Consider the following 17,842-nt stretch of genomic DNA (forward strand, 5'->3'; position numbering starts at 1 on the left):
CCCTAATCAAGATGCTACAGAAGAGTATGAAAAAAAACAGGAATCAAAAGGCAGAATATTATTTGAAAAAATTAAAAAGAAACTTCTTTTTTTAGTGAAGAGTGAAAACAAAGATGTGCACATGTACATTCAGGCACACAGGTCTGCCTCACAGACCTCACCCACTGTGACAGCAACCCACCAACATCTCTGTATCGCTGTGACCATTTCTCAACCTCTGCCAAGCTTTTCTTTCAAGTGAGGATGCACTTAGAACTCTTCTAAAATAAGCCAGGTCTGGTACAATCTTTTAGCCAGCTGTCTTATTTTGAAGATAAGTTTGCACAATTATTGCTATCATTACTATGAAAATAGGAAAAAAGAAAGTAGGATCTTCACCACTATTGTTACTAAGAAATGTGTGAGATGGGAGAGAATAAGCATCCTGGCTATAACATTTTGTATGTAAAATCTGAGACTAATTTATAAAACTTTCAGCAGGAACAATTTAATTCAAGGAGCAAGGAAATGACATCCTTTGAAAGACAGTATGGACCCCAGGTTAACAGAATTTCCCATTCTTTTTGCTCAGACACCATTATCCTGTGATGCCAAAATCTTCCTGGAGCAGTAAATTACAGACCAACCACTGAAGTGGTTGCAGGTTTAGTTTCTAAGCTTAGGTGCAAGTAAATCTCCAAATGTGGAAATGTAACTATCACCTTAAACAGCAACTATACATAATAAAGTATTAAGTACAAACCCTGTTTTTTTCACAGCATTTATCTTTACAGATAAGACCAGCTCTCAGTGATGTACAGATTGTGCAACTTAGGACAACTGGCAGTACAGAAGGGAGATAAGTTCAGAAATGCTCTTCCGACACACAACTAATTTTATATTAAATGGAAAAAAAACCAAAGATGTAATTTATAAGTAAAAAATCAGAACCTCCGTCATTTTATGAAACATTCAGTGTTAGTGGGGCCTGAATGGACACTTGCTCAGCAGGTCATGCTCAACAGACCAGTCACTTGGCTGCAAACAGCTGATGCCTTCTCCAACTGCATTTGCCTGAGCAGTTTGCCTTCCATCCCAGGCACACTCACTTACTGCACTGCAAGTGCCAGAATCTCAGTGTTCTGCCTCAGTACTTGTTGCTTCTCTCCTATCCCTGGATGTTGTGATGTTGCTGCAGAGATATGATCTGGTCCTGCAGATCACCCCCTAACTTCCACCAGAAACTTGACGGGTCCATTTGGTGCAGCCAAGGTTTATTCACATCATCATTTGCTCAGCTCAGATGTCAGTAACATCGACAAATACACACATTTTCATCCTATAATTTTAGGAAAGTTTAAGCATTACTTTTTGGTGTTTCCAAGTAATCTTAAGCCACCTTACTGTTTGTGATTTCCATAAAGTACACAAACGTATTCAAAACAACAATTATTGGCTAAAAAAGCAGCGTGGTGAAGCTGCTGAAACACATTACCTTGCACTCAACAGTTACTTGAGGATAGTGAGAGCACCAATTAGTACGGCCTGCGGCCACTCAGCCTCAATGCTTCAGTGCACCAAGAATGAATGCACTCTTGAAAAAATGATTATTTTGAACATATACTAATGTACAATCATCCATTAACATGTAAACATTACAGCAGTGGCACAGAAAATTGAGCTTTAAGCATTCAAGGCAACTCAGCTATGTGTAACTACGCTGCTTTTGCCTGCCTGCAATGCCATCACACGTCATTTGGCACACACAAAGAACTTGCAGCCAGAACGGCCTTAAACAAAAGTTTAAGTATAGTTAATTATTTTTTAATGAATATTTCTCTCGCTCTAATGAATTCCGTAAAACAGAAACACTCACCTAAACCCACACACACAAACCAGACTGAACAACCCTGTGTGCTCTGCCATAGTTACCCTTCTCATTTTCTAAGGTATTTCCAACAGAAAAATGTATTTGGGTACAACACTGGAATTTGTGTCATCGTGACCAAGGGATTACAGTGCAAAGCAGCTCTGTGTCCTGGTCCCCATGGAAACTGGATTCAGATGCTGTCCTTTGCTCAGTGCAGCGCCCAGCTCAGAGCCTTTGTGCCTGACGAGATTTCTTCCCCAACCTTCCAGCAACAGACCTCACCGCTTCCTCCTGACTCTTTCCTAATTGAGATGCAAATTAATCTCTGTGGCTGATTACACTTCCCTTAAAGCCTCTGACAAGGGCAGCTGGAACCAGAGTTTGCGGACTTCCCTACAAGTGACTTCAGCTGTCACTACTGACAGGACGCTGCCAGACCCAGCAGCACGCGACCCCACAAAAGTTACGTCTCAAGTGCTGCCAAACATCACCCTTCCCTTTGCTAGGATTATTGCTTCTTGCTTCTCCCTTCCGTACTATTTGTTGGGAGTTAGTTCACCTTTGAGATATTTTCCTTCACAGTACGACAAAGTCACCGAACACTTTTAATTGCTTTTTACATTTCTGGGGCTGCTCTTCTCATTCCTCCAAGTTACAGATAGCAAAGCGACATCAGGAGCAAACTCATTCACTGAGCTTGCACTTTCTGGGAGCTACAAAGCACTGTTAGTGCATTGGACAAATTCAAACAACTCCTTCATGGAATATGCAAACCTACATTATACCTTCTGGCTCACAAAAATATTCAGTCTATCTTTGTCCTCATAGGGAACAACTACTGTTGACCCTTTCAGTGAAAAAAGTTTCATTTTTTATAATTAAAGTTGTGGATGTGTTTTTCTCCTGCTCCAGTGCCATCCTGATGGGACCTTCCCACTACGACATCTTTGTCCTGCTTCCGAAATCCCTCAGCTCTCTTTCATCCATCAAATAGAGATGTAGCAGTCAATCCACTACAGATGTCATTGGTACAAAAGCAGACACAAAAAAGAAAAACAAGAATCTGGGGACAGATATGGTTTCAGATAGACCTCAAACATATGCTGAGATGTGGCATGTGCTGTCACGTTCGTGCTGCTCAAGTTTCACTGCAGACAATGAAGGGCCCAGAAGGGGACCCTGCAGAAAAGTGGGAGCACAGCAAACTGATGACAAACTGAAAGCCAAAAGATGAGCGGGATGCAGAAATCTGAGGTTGGTGGTGGCACTACTCAAAGAAGCATTGGTCTCTCTTCATTCTAGTGAGCGCAGTTTCTTATGTTACTTTTACCACAGTGTCTCATTATTACAAATTACCTACACAAGCAGATGGATTAAGCTGACTTCTGCATAGAAGAACTTCACTCATTAGCTAGAATTCTCTCGTTAAACAGAAGTGGAAAACCTGGCAAGTTCTGAGTCATCTGTTAGGTGCTGCCATGACTTTGCAACTGATGCACTGAATTGAAATAGTTATGCAACAGCCACCAACTGGCTTTGTTTTACACACGAAATGGGTAAATAATGAAGTTAATCAGAATGACATTATTTAACTACAGTGCTACTTTTAATTTCCTGCAGCACATATGGGGTAAAACTCAGCATTTTTTTTAACAAAGAATATTTGGAAAATATAGTGTTTTAAAAATGTGCATCTCAGAGTAATTAATCAATGCTGTTTCACAGATCAAAGCACTTCCAAATTCTTTCTCAAACTCCTACTAGTAGAAAAATTCTCAAATAAAACCTTCCCCAAAGAAAACCAAGCGAAGTGAGTGCTGTTACTGACAAAACTAAAATGATTAACGAAAAGAGTTATAGGACATTTCAAACATAGTTGTGGCATTGTGAGAAAACCCTAAAAACAGTGAAACCAGTTAGTCTGCATATCATATCAGAATAACCCAGTTAGTATGCGTATCATACAAGAATAAAAGTTTATCTTGCAATCTGTAGAACAGATACCATCTAGCTATCTTCCAGCAACTGTAAGAAAACACTTTCTGAAAATCCCCTGTTACAGAAAGTGTTTGATTAAAAATGGAATTAGGGAACCGAAATATCTGTCTCAGAAGCCAAATCCCATTTGTCTTACTAATGTAACAGGACCAACCAAACTGGAATACCTTCTTTTATCAGGTAAGAACACCACTGCTATCTGTGTATTAGCTTAACGTACACTGTAGATAACTTTTATTACCATGAAAGAAAATGGAACACTGTCACTACTTACTGTTCAAAGCATCACTGTAAGTCCACATCCACTTGTTTGCCTGCTGCTGAGAACATTCTTGTGATCTTTTTTTATTTTTAAGCACTGAATGGCAGCAGGGTGTGAATGACTTAAAATTGAGCTTGACACGCAGAACGCTCTGACCTTTTCCAGTAAGTATTTTCACTAATGCTTACCTCCTAGCAGCAGAATATTCAGAAGAACCCTACCAAGGGAAACTTTGCATCAACAGGAAAGGATACAAACTCTGGTAGAGAGGGATAAGCGATTTGACGGCTCTGCTGGCATTGATGCACGTGGCACATATGAGGCTTGGCAGCAGCTTTGCAGTCACAATGGCTCCATCAAAGAGAGGACCAAAAAATGGCACCTGCAGACCCCAAAATAAAAACAGCACATGTGAAACTGAGCCGAGGGCAGCTAAAGGAAGCACAGGAGCAAGTTCCAAAATGAAAAACAGAAACAGTAAACAATAAGCCTGATTCCCATGGGATTTCCACAGCAAGGCACCTGCTGCTTGAGGAAGGTGAGAGGGAGGCAAGAAGATGAAGACTTCACCCTGAACAGCTCGAGGCACTTCAGATATTCAGCTACATTACAAGCGACAGTTTGCACAGTCTCCTCTGCAAATCACAGACAGACAAAGGCTGTGAATCAGCGTGGCAGGCTGGGTGCCACACTTGCTAGCACATGTTGCATCTTGCATTATATAAATACAGATTATTGACGTTTGGAAAAATAAGCATCAGCCCCACAATAAAACTCTACCAAACTATTTTGCCAGGAAACAGTATGAGCACATTGTTGTACATACTGACATTTGTAGTATAATACTCATCTCCTATTTTTTATGTTCTTAATCTTTTGTAATTATGCTTGATGTGTGTTTGTACATTTCACAGTATATTCAACGTGAACTTATTATATACATTAGCAAAGTTTGCCTGTGAATTGGAAGTTAATGCTCCATTTGGAGCAGATACTCAGAGAGATTTTCTGTCTTGCATCTCAGCAGGACATTGATTCACTGACTGACTCCTTCACTGGCAGGAGCTTTTGCTTCAGCTATTATTCCATAAGCTCCTTCCATGGACTTTTAAAAGAAAAAAGTTGAGCTGATCCAAGATCAGGAAATGCAAGAAGATGGCATCTCTTTGAGGCAGTGCCCCATAGGTACGATGGGCAGAGGCAATGGGTTTGTCTCACAGACAGTACCAAGATGTGGGAGCTGTGTTACTGCAGGGTTACCTCCAGAGGAGCCCACCACATCTCGTCATTTGGTGGCATATGGCTCTTCAGACAAAGGCAACGTTAAGAAAAAGAGAAAAGAGGCCCAAAGACTTTATAAAAGTGAAAAACGCCTGCAATTAGGTAGGTATAATATGCTTTGCCATATCAAGAACAGAGAGAAACACAGTGATTAACTGCATAGGAGATTTCATTATTGACAAGTAGTCAAACTCACTTCCCTGTCACAAACTCAAAATGAAAAAAAAAAATCTAAGTAGAAGCTAGCAGCAATTACCAATATTTAAGCTATGGATTTTTTCCATCTGTACAGAGGCTTATCACATAAATAAATACCCTCCATTATTCTTCTGCAACTGCTCGTGGGTGACTGTGACAGTCATTCAATAAATGGACAAAGAGAATAATATAAATCCCCTGCATCTAGGGAATTCCTCTAATTAGAAGTGGCATTGAATTACAGAAGAAATTTGGATTTAATGTAACATCTGCAAATGACAGCTGTCTTCTCACAGTTATTTTGTCATTCCTTTACTTAAAATATTGCCTCCTCCCACCTCCAAAAAGAAAAAAAGATTAATGCAAAATCTTTGCACAGCATTTTGCTTTATTTCATTGTGCTACCATTAGTAACTGGCCAGCTGGAAAGAAAAGTGACAGGAATAAAGTCTTTGCCATGGAAGTGATAATGTTCCACAGCACCAAGTTCCTCCAGCTTATGCAGTAACATTTCTAGGTGAAGTTTTTAACACACAAACTCTACCTTTCAAGTATGGACAAAAGGAGATACAACGTAAATCTCCATTTTTATGCCAGTATGAACAAGCAAGTGAAGTACATATTAGTACTAAAACCACATGCACATGTGAATGCTGGGTGTTTTAAGTCAGATTAGCAATGTACATATGCTACAATACAGAGGAATTGATTCTCATTTTGACTGTAAGCAATTTTTGCTTGCTGGACTTACTTCCAGTATTTCAGAAACACCTGGAGCCTAGGGAGTGTGGCTGATTGTCTTCACACAGGATTACTGAATTTATACACTAAAAATACACCTGAAGTGTGTTCATTCTGCACATCATGTATATGTGTGTGTGTAAATACTTAACTATGCTCCTATTTCTAAAAGTCTTTCACTGAGCAATTTCTCCAGCATTTTTTTCCCAAAAAATTATCCCCAATGTGTCAGAATTGTTGAAACAAAAAGTCCAGCAGTTGATGTCTCCAAGTTAAATGGACATGCTCCAACAAACCACGCTTTTCTCCGCTACAAACCCCCTGCTGAACCTTGCAGGTTGCTCTGCCTGCATGTGGGGCACATGGGCAGAGAAGCCCGGCTTGGCCCCCAGCCACAGCACTGCCACCAGGGGAAGCAGAAGAGCAATAAAAATGGAAGCACACCACAACTGTGAACTCCACTACGTGGCAAATTGCATGCGATTACTTAAAAGGAAAAAAAAATTGGGGAAATGAAGAAACACACTTTCTTTTCTAAGAAGCAAGCCAGGTTACTCGAAGAACTGAGACCCAAGCACATTCCCTGTCAAGAATTCTTCATGAAGCAGAGTTGGTGTAGGCTTTCTGATGGGAAAAGAGAGCAACTATGTTGATGATGGAAGCAACTTTTTATTGAGTGCGAATGATTACCAAAGCAAGACGAGATGTAAGCAGAACCAGAACCAAGAGCAGGGTCGTCGAAGGCAATGGGATGCCATGGATCATCAGGCTCCATACGTAGAGCCCACCGTAATGAGGGAAAGGGGACAGCTGAACTCAATGCACAGGAGCACATGCCCCACTCAGTGCTTTTGTGCAAGCCAGCATTTAACCAGATATTTGAGAAAAGAACTGTTTCAGATGGTTACAGAAAAATATATATATTAGGCTTAGGAAGGAATGAAATATTTAAAAGAAGTCAAGGGAAAAATCCTTCCACTCCTAGGCTACCACAAACGTCAAAGCAAGTCATCCATGGACAAGAAATTAATATTCACCACACTGCAACCACCTGCTTCATTATAATTTCCAGGATAAAAAAAATTATTTTTGTTGCACAGAGTAAAAGTAGGCAAGGTTAAATAAACCTTCTGAGCACAAAGAGTTCGGTTCTATAGCAAGCAGCACTAGTTAAAAGACTGGGGAATGGGTAAATTATTGTACCAAATGGCTGAGAATTAATCTCTGATGACTAGCTGCAATCTAACAAGGCATCTGTGTCCCAGGGAACCCGCAGTATGTCCCTGGCGGTATGTGCAGTGTGTAGAGTCTGCCTGGCATTCTTTGTCCTCTTTTGCAGGCAGCTTTTCGTCTCATTGTTCAGAATATCCTCATGCATCTGTGACGCGTGGAATGCATTCACACTAACAGACTTACTATTGTCTTCCCTCAGAAGCTTTGTCGAGCAAAGACTGCATCACGGTTCCTGATAATTATATTGCTTAATTAATCAAGACAAAAAAAATTTGCAAATCATTGCCCCGTTGCCAAGCAGGGAGATAAAAAATGAAAACAATACAAGCTGAAGCAATATAACAAAAGTAACAGCTATCTGATCAGAAATTCTTATATAATGAAGCTATTAATGCTAAATCGGTTAATGTTAACATTGCTCCAGGTGTCTCTACTTAGATGCAAACAAAAAGGCTAACATTATGTATATAAAAGGCCAAATGTTGCCATGGATTCTGTAACCTGATAGAGAGGACAGCCTTTTCATTTGATTAGGGAATGCAATTTAAATACCAGGGACCGAAGCCAAACAACAGACATTTCTCTCTGCAAGCCTCTTTCATTCACCCTGGGGTCAGTAGCTGGTGAACAAAAGGTCAGCCACACTTGCCCTGGAAATGTCTGGATTAATTTTATTACATTGTAATGGTTTGCACTTTAAATGTAGGGATAACACTAAATTTCCAGTTACCTATTATTCTTTCTGCCCGTTGGGTGTTTTTGACTAATATACAAGATGACACAGCCTTTCTCGGGTTGATTCTGAGAATTTTCAAGCACAGAGCTAAACTCTGGATTTCCTTATGGAAGACTCAAAGTTAAAAATCCCAAGAAGTAAATTGCAGAACTCAACATCGAGCGCAAAGAAAAGAAAACCCAATATTCCAACGTACAAAAGATTTTCATGTTTGCAGTGCCTACTGGCAAGCCTTTAGTTGCTAACATGTAATAGCCCCATCTAAAAAAATAGTGCACAGCCAGTGAATACATCACCTGATGGATGCATTTTTCTTGGACAAATAGTGTCCCTCACATAAGGAAAACTGTATTTATCACATTGATCACTTTCATAAAGTGCACACTACATAACCAGCAGCTAATAGAGCAGGGCTCTTTTTTATGCATATAGACATGGACTTGCACGCTCTTAACATCTGCTAAAGAAACAAAATCCACTGCTTAAAAAAATAAGGATATCTTAAAACGTGGTTGCATAACAATGAGCTAAATGGCACACAAACTCAAATGCTCTGTGTGATGTAAGAATATTCAATGCCCGCTGTATCCCACTGACTCAGATTATGGTTAGGGTCTTGAAAACATGTGAGGTTATGCATGGTGCTGTATGTACAGCAGTACATACATCCTATGAGGTGGATCAATATCAAATGTGGAATTTAAATCTTTATTGTTTTGCTACTACTGGCTCACTTTGGAATTTCATCATGTGCACAATAAATTCCATGGTATCAGAATTCTGAAGTGGTTCTTTAAGCACTGAGCATAATACAATAAAATTAATTGCATATTTTAATTGCTGTTTGCATTTCTAGCTGGGAAAAAATAAAAACAAACTCTAAAACATTGAGCTTTAACTATCAGTCAATCGTGCAGGAGATAGGACAGATTCAGTAAAGCGTTCAAAACGTACCTCTGGTTTCTTCATTATTTCTATGAAAAACATGTGGTTCTTCATCGGATAAATAACAATTAAAACATCTCCAAAATCTGTTGGTATAATGCCCCTGCGGTAGTTCCTGTTGTGTTCAGACCAGACGATGTGAACCTCATCATTTCCCAAGTGACGAAGCTGCAACAGCAAATTGGCTCTTTATTAATCAGAGTGATAACAACAGTTTATGAGGGGTCATGGCTTACAAATTGAATTAGAATGTTCAATACTAGAAATATTGCATTACAGAAAAAAAGTTAAAATATTGTTTTTCTCCATTTGCTCATCAAAAGATCAGCTAAATAATTTGCTTCATTGAGAACACATTGTTTTCTGATGGCTTAATTAAGTAATTATCAAGCTAGCCGTTAAAATGATATGTAAATGTACATTATATACAATAATTTAAGATGGGAATCTGAGCTGCTAGAATAAAACGTTAAATACACGACAACAATTGTCAGTTAAAATAAGGTGGCTGTGACAGAAATGCCTTGACTCTGGACGTCAAGAAACTTCCCAGCATGAATGACTATTTCTCAATTTATTGCATTAAAAAATTATTTTCTTGCTGCCTGTGTGTCCAGAGAAGGCTTTTGTTTGAAAATGCGAGCGTGGTGTTTTGGACCACTGAAACTACAGAAGAATGTGAAACACCAGGGAAGTTACTTTATTTGGAGCAGAGCTGCAAAAAATGCAGATAAATTTTGAGTAGGACATACCCCAAATCCATCCAAAGAACTGTGTGCTCGCTTTGTGAGGGGAGGAAGTGGAGCTGACCTAACAGATGGTGAGAAGTATTTGGCAATAACATACAAGCTATGCACAATAGGTCCAACTGTAAGCTTTAAAGTTAAAATTTAATCCACGTGCAAAATGTCAGCCCAATTCATAAAGAGAATTTAAGTCCCACTTAAACCCTAGAAGAGCACTACCTGAGTTAGGTGCCAGGCCTCTGACAATGCGTACAACACACCTAAGCAAAAAGTCAAAGCATAACTCTGCTTTCTGCATTGGCTCTGTGCAAAAAAAAAGTTTTCACTGGTAAATCATCTGCACAAGCCTTGTATCAGCTGATATTATACCAAAGCACTTCTCTCTTCAGAACCTGATAGAGCCTTTTAATGTAAAGAATTTCAATCCCACAAGGCTGAGAGGCAAAGATGCCCCACTTGTAAGAGAAACATGTGCACCCTTGAACCACGACAGGAATCAAAGCCACAAGTGCTTACAGCTTAGTATCTAGAGGAGTAGAATAAAAGAAGGACTCAGGTTCTCAGTTTGTTTTAAATGACACAGAAGACAGTTGTAATTTATTTAAAGCTATAAATAAATGACATTTTTAATTGTTTGAAGAAAATGCAAACAGTCTGAACCTATAAGAAACGTGGGTACATTAATACTAGTAATGCTAGAGCTTCCTGCACATATAAAATTAGCATGAACTACAGCTGTCATGGCCACCCTGAACATGTTGCCTAGGAGTAAAGGAAAATTTAAAGAGAAGACTGATCCGTTTTACTCCAAAAGGAAGACTTGGAAGACAAGGGTGGGTACTGCCTCGCTGCCTAGTGCTTTGGGAATTATACAAGGCACACACAGCTACCAAAACAGGAATCAAAATACATCCAAGCGCCACTTTTTAATTCACCGTGAATTATTTTGCTAATAATCAAACACTTCGGGCTGAAAAAATCCCTAAGAGTTTAAAACTTGATCACACTGAGGAAAGCGAAGCTTGGTAAACAAGATGTTAGCTCAATCTCTGCCTGTTTGGGACAGGAAGAGATGTAAATAAAACACTGGTTTTGCTGCAGTCCCCATCAAATGCAGAAGAGCGTGTGTTACCGTCTTTGTTTTTAAATCACACGTCCTGAACCACTGCATCTATACAGACATTAAACTGGCACCCATCAAAAATATTTGTTCTCACGAGATCATTCTGTTGATAAAAACCATTAGGACAATCCCGTTGGCGGCAGCACAGCAGCTGCTGTGCTCTGGGGTGGCTCTGTCCAAACGCAGGCTGTATGCTCGCCTCGATGCCCTCCACGCAGGGCTGCTCCAAAGGCCAAAGGGACGCAGACTGGAGCAGGGGCACGCGCAGGTGGGAAAAAAAGAACCCGCTCTATTACAGCCCACAGCAGTCGAGAAAGAAGGAATCTGTCTCCAAACCCCAACGCAATCCTCGGTGAGGAGAAGCAGCCCGGTTGTTTCAGCGCGCACCCAGCCCGCCACGCGTGGCTGCGAGGCCCAGCACCGGTGGCGGCACACACCTCGGCCTGACCCCCTCTCCCCATTAATTGCATTACCCAGCCAGCTGGCTCCAGAGAGGAGTCGTCTGTTTGCCCGAAGAATTCCTGCTTGTGGGGAGGCAGGGCTGCTCCTTTCGCTAAGAAACAGTCAGGCCTGACATCCCCATTGTTTGGCCGACAGTGCGCCCATCCTAAAATCTAAGTTTTATTTGTAAATTAACCGAGAAACTTCCTGCCAGAACAGCGCTGCCTGGAGACTGATAATGTGTGCCTTTCATTCCCTTTCACTCTTACTGTATCACTGCCAATTTGTTTTTCTGCTGCTCGCCAGCCCTAGGCTATAAAAGCCTTGTAAGACATAAGTGCAATTATAGTCCTGGAGTCAAATGAATTGGACAAATCCAATAGCACAGCTCTGTCCCCACTTTGCAAACCCCTACAGCAGTTAGATTAGCTGCTAAAAATCTAATCTAGCTCCAGCTAACAAATTTCTGCAGCGAAGGAGCAAGAGTTCAGTATGGGGTTGCAAGCAGATTTCTGAATTGAAAAAGTTCTGCTATGACAATGGGGGAAGGTGGAATAAATCACTTGAAAATTTTGCAGCCCATCTTTAAACTGTTAGATGCAATTCAGTTAGAACAAGATGGGGGACTGCAGGATGCTGCTACTCTGATTGATTTTCATTCTTACCACGAGAAATCCAGATAAAAAAATTTAGAAACGGTGATGCTGAACCCTAGGAGCAGCAATAGATAGCAGCTGAATTTTTTTGTTCTGTAACTGTACAAGAAATTACTTCTTCCATGGCTGTTTTATTTGACTTGGGGTAGTTTCTATTTTCTGTTGGTGGTGGTGGCTCTGTTTTTTGTTCAGTTTTCTGAATGAACAATGTATCAGCCTACACTTCATATAAAGGTATACAAAGTACAAATTACTAATGCTCAAAAAGAAAGGTTTGAGGTCATTCTCAGTGGAAGTGCACTTATCCCTGTGAATTTACAGCAGAAATGAATTTATCCTCATTTTCAGTAAAAATAAAGGAACAGAATAACATATTAAGTAAAATTACTGCATTTGCTCCATTCCCTAGCCCACAAAACTTGTGGTCTGCTTTACTACTTCCTTGGCCAGCAGGTGGTAAGACCTTCTGTTCAGCTCCAGAGCTCGAGAGCCAAGCAAACTGACAGGTATTGAATTCTTTCTGTCTGTAGGCAAAATAAGCAAAGAAACCACAGAAATGACAAAGATTGAGGAGATAAGAGGGAGTTTAGGTTCCAAATAGCAACCACACAATGCTATCTGATGGAAGCACAAGGAAGGCAAGAAAAAGGTAATGTCTCTCTCCACTGCATCCCAAATGGGAGCATGATGACATTTTCTCCTCTCAGTAATACTGGTCTCTAACACCATATATTTCTTTTGTAGCAAAAACTAAAATGGAGCAGGTACTACATGCCTTTGAGTACTTCAGTATATGGCCTCCTTGCTGCCAAGATTCACAAGTGGAATTTCAGAGTTTACCTTTGAGGCGGTACGAGCTCTTAACCTGCAGCATGTTTAATACTGTCCTTAGAAATGGTCTGGATACATCATCATGCTAAAAGCACTAGTTTCAAATGTGAGCCATTTAATCCGTCAGTGTTGCCAATGACTCAGAGATCAGAAATTTTACAGTGTCTCTGAAATTCATATTGCTGTCCACTTTAGCTGCAGTTCAGTGAAGTTTGTTAAGAAGTCTGAGCTAATTTGCTCAGAAATGAATTCCAGTTTACCAAACAGCTATAGCAAATTAAATAAAGCTGTTTTGTTCAAAAGAATCATGGAAGATGCCACATTAAAGAAAACCCTGAAGTCATGCAGAGCAAACCACTGCTTACAGCAGGGCCAGCTCCCAAGTTCCATTGGTTTGCCCAAAGCTTTGTCCTGCCTTACAGGAATAGAGCTGGATCCCAACAGGATTTCTATTCCTATAACACATTTAAGGTCTCATTCAGCTCTAGAGCAACCACTTCAAGGTGTATTGTTTGGATAACGTGTACTGGAGCTGGCCTTGTTTCCTAACAGCTTAAGACCTGAAGACGGGAAAATACTAAATGCTTTCACTTTTTGTTTTTAGGGAAGATAACTAAATAGAATAACCAGACTATCCCCATGGCTCCATGGTTAGTTACTAATGTGAACAGGAATTAGAGGAATTAGTAAAACAGACTATTTGCCAGTAAAACACATTTTTTTTCCCCTAGGCTCTGTAAGAATGTGCATTTTCCCTCTCCAGGTGATACATTACTCAACAGCTAGACTAGATATTTCACTGTCTAAGCTAGGTAAAATGACCACAATTAGTCCAGCATAAAGACAGACTGGGAAAGAGATGGAAACAGACCTCAAACATGAGTAAGTCTGCTGCAAAGTAATCTGTTCTCTAGAACCATGTTAAGAATAAATGGGCTTAAACTGAAGCAAAGCAGATAATACAAAATATAGTTTCACGGTACAAAAAGTGAGGCCTTGGAGTATGTTGCTGAAGGAAATTATAAAGCATTCAGAATGGGAGTTTTTAACTAGTAGCTGGATAAATACCAGCCAGGAACAGATACAGACAATGAAAAACGGACAGCCCTACCATGGCTCAGTGACAGACTATTCTGTCTCTATACCTCCTTATACTAAACACTCTGATGACTGTGTAAATCTACTAATATGCAGATAACAAGATCCATACATGAAGATAATATGGAATTTTCTTGACTTTTTTTTTTTTTTTAATGAAGTATGTGAAGAAAAGAAAAGCTCCATCTTTACTGGGCAAGTTTTCAGGAGCGGTAACTGGAAATTCCACTTTTTTATTTCGAGGAAAAGATCATTTCAAAACTAGCTGCAGAACAAATAAAAATCATCTGGTGGTATTTATAGCTAATTTGCAGAGCACAACAGTATCACGTGGTACACTGGATGGCTGTAGTAGCATTAATGCACATTAACAACCTGTGTAGGACAAGTTGCCAATCCTAATTAAAATAGCAAAGATTTGCTATGCACCTAAAATCTTCTTTGACTAAGCAGCAGTTGGCAAGCAGCATAATCTCAAATCAGTCGTTAGGAAAGAGAAACCATTAAGTACTGATACCAATGAAATTTTGGGCTGGTTTCTAGCCATCTCTGAAGCAGAGTCTGCTTGTCACAACTGTGAATAACTGGATAATGGTTTTAAATATCAGCTGGCTGCTTTTACTCCTGTGCGTGTCACTTCTCTTTCACTTCTTTTCTTTTCTGGTACACACTAGACGGCTCATCTGTAAAGTTTTACTGTGCTGCATTTGGTTGTTTTGTTCTAGCACACTGCAGCAGTTTTGGCAGGCAGACAACACACAAATGAAATTATTGCTAATATTATTACTAATGGTGGTATTTAAGGCTACCATGGAAATGTTAATTGTGCTGCAGAATCCAGAATTTAGATGCCATTTAATTCAGATAATCTAGCTGCAGAGCACCATGTGGCACAGAAAAGAGAGCCTGCTAGGACGAGTCAGCACAATCTGCTCTGAGTACAAACCTTCATTTAAGCACACGAAATTGAATGCTTTCAAATACATACACAGCAACTGACTTACCTTTTTGGTCAGTGAATCATCTGAATCTGATGGCATTCTTGTAGACACATGAAAAATGATTTCCACAGTAGAGGTAGCATAATAGGGTGCTGTTTGTCCAGTGCTGCCATTGCGCTGCAGGCCGCCCATAAACCCACCGTGTGTGGAGAGATCAACCTAAATGATGGACAGTCATAATCAGAAAAATGTATCTTTTCTTAAGGACCAGTGAGTAACCCGACTTATTTACAAACCAGCAGCTGGTGGGATTGTAACCATCCCAAAGGAAGATAAATCTTTCCGTACAGCTTTGTCATCTCAGCGTTAGATCTGTTGGTTTCCCATTTTGTATCTGACATTTACTCAAAACAAACAACTCTCAACTACGTTCCTATTAGGCTATTCTGCCTTCCTACCAGCAATGGAACAACAGAGCTGTAGGGCTACATGTGGCTCAGCAAGCCCACCCAAAGCATACACAGCGAGAGCTAATTAAAAGGTGCAGAGAAAACGTAAGCACTAAGGACATCTGTACAAGAAATTGAGATTCCAAACTAAAAGAAACATTCTAGAGGAAATTATTCTAAAAGATAATTCAGAGAAAACGCCCTTCTGAAGACAACTCTGTGTCTAAAATTTATGTTTTCCCAGCTGCATCAGTCCAGTTGAAGATGCTACCTCTCCTCAGAGACTTTACTTCTCTTAAATTGTTAGATGTGAAATACAGCTACCGTGTATTTCCCCTCCAAAAACATAAATGCCAGTGTCTTTTAAGTTACCAACATATCATTTGACAAAAGCAAACTAAACTCAAGTGTTTTTGCCTTTAGTGCAGCAGTCCTTTGCTTGTGTAAGTGACCCAACCATGTGAAGAGCTAAAACGAGCTACAATTAAGGTAAAATTAAGCTACAGCTTTTAACAATGCAGAAAGCATTCTTAAAATGACCACTGCAGCACCACCTGCCCATCAGAAACAGGATGCAACAACAGTGATAACAAATTATGAAATTATATTATAAGGGATTGCACTTTGTGCTTGCTAAGCATGCGCAGCAAACAAGTGAGGTAGAAGTGCTGTACACCCTGCTGGTGAAAGGCACAAAAAAAAGGAAGAATTCCTTCTTCAGTCACTCTGACAAAAGCTCTCAGGACTTCTGCCAGGTGGACAATCTGACCACCACTGCAACCTGATGAGAAGCTCTGGAAAAACTCTCTGAAGCATCCAGTTCTCTCAGCTGAGTTAATGGTGGCTAGAAAAATCTGACCAAAAGGCAGAGAAAAAGCAAGGAGGGGCATAAAGTCAGTAAAGGTTTTGAAAATTAAAGAGATGGGAAATTGAACAACAGGGGAAACATTATTCATTTAAAATGTTACAGACCTGGGACACCACAGGCCTGAGGATTGAAATTCACCTTCCAAGCAATATCCATTAAAGCAGAGAGAATGGAAAGACGTTTACTTCCAGCTTCACGTGACCATGTCACACATTAGCCTAAAAAGCATCCTCTTTGTATCCTGTAATACAACATTCTCCTGTTCCCCATTTCTGATAGCTAACAGAAGTCTTTAATAACCTACAATATATCCCAGCTTGTAGAAACGATGCAAACATCCAAAACATTTGGATTTACAGAATTCTGCCAAATAAAATGAGCTTTGAAGTACTGCTAAATATTACTGTGCATTAAAATTTACTTTTCTTTTTCAAGAATTAACAAATGAGCAGGTATACAAGCAGCTTGTTCTCCATTCACCTACTTTAACTGGCTTACATTTGATTTTCATAGGTCTTCAAATCACGATTTTGCCTAAATATGTGATTTTACCTCCCAACCCAGTCCAGCAACAAAATCTTCATATGCCTGGCTTCCCCTGGCATTGGACAGTATTGAACATTTGTCCTCCTGTCCTTCTGCAATGTAAAACACTGCAATCTTGTGAGTTTCACGGCTGTAATTAGATAAAACAAGAAATGAGAATTACGAAAAGTGCAAGAGGTCAAATTATTCTTTACATCACCTGCACTCTAAAGCCACGTTTCACTCTATGCCTGCTCCTTTGATGCACACAAATGCATCACTTAACTTTAGAATTACGTACGTTCATCTTTTTTTTTCTTTCCCTACAACCACACTGCAGAGCCACTGCTGTTCAGAGAGCAGAGCAAGGGCCATTCTTTCTGTGCATCAGCCAAAGAACTGATGATCAAGTTCCAATTACAGGGTTAATCACTTACATCTGTGCAACCTTGCTGAAGACAGTAATACTGCACAGCTGTTAATGAGCTGTAAAATCTGACCAACAGAACTTTAATTATGGAGTAATGATATACGAGAAAGAAAAAAGCATGTACTGACTTTTAGCTCCTGGGATGAGTTTTACTAGGCTGATGGTTACAACTGATCTGGTATGAAAATTGTTGGAATGCAAGAAAATCAGAACTCTACAATTCTGCAAACGTGCCAAGGAATGAAAATGAAACGTAATATTCAGAACTCTATTCTACCTGGCTCTAAAAGAGTGAAATGAAGATTATCCCTTAAAAGTATTGCTCTTGACAGAGGGATCAATGTGCAGAAAATTCCTTTGGGTGAGTCGATGCAAAGTCATCAAAAATTCTGCAACTTCTTCCCTCCCCTCTCAGCTAAAGAAGACAGGAAACAGGCTGGTGTGTCTCACTGCTGGTTATTTTGAATTCTATGTACACAGTACCATTGAAA

The 17,842-nt window shown here is 39.9% G+C and overlaps 1 protein-coding gene across 3 annotated transcripts in view; it reads right to left on the bottom strand.

Moving 5' to 3' along the window:
* RALGAPA2 (Ral GTPase activating protein catalytic subunit alpha 2) overlaps window positions 1-17,842 on the bottom strand; it is a 118,366-nt gene that overhangs the window by 36,660 nt on the left and 63,864 nt on the right. For all 3 annotated transcript variants that reach the window (XM_052701116.1, XM_052701106.1, XM_052701120.1), the window contains 4 exons: window positions 16,949-17,072; window positions 15,143-15,298; window positions 9,253-9,411; window positions 4,364-4,491 (listed from right to left, as the gene is read on the bottom strand). In XM_052701116.1, the coding sequence (XP_052557076.1) occupies window positions 4,364-4,491; window positions 9,253-9,411; window positions 15,143-15,298; window positions 16,949-17,072 (567 nt within the window). The remainder of the gene's footprint in view (window positions 1-4,363; window positions 4,492-9,252; window positions 9,412-15,142; window positions 15,299-16,948; window positions 17,073-17,842) is intronic.

The sequence above is a fragment of the Tympanuchus pallidicinctus genome, unplaced genomic scaffold (assembly GCF_026119805.1).
Source record: "Tympanuchus pallidicinctus isolate F22 unplaced genomic scaffold, pur_lepc_1.0 scaffold1, whole genome shotgun sequence".
Lineage (NCBI taxonomy): Eukaryota > Metazoa > Chordata > Aves > Galliformes > Phasianidae > Tympanuchus > Tympanuchus pallidicinctus.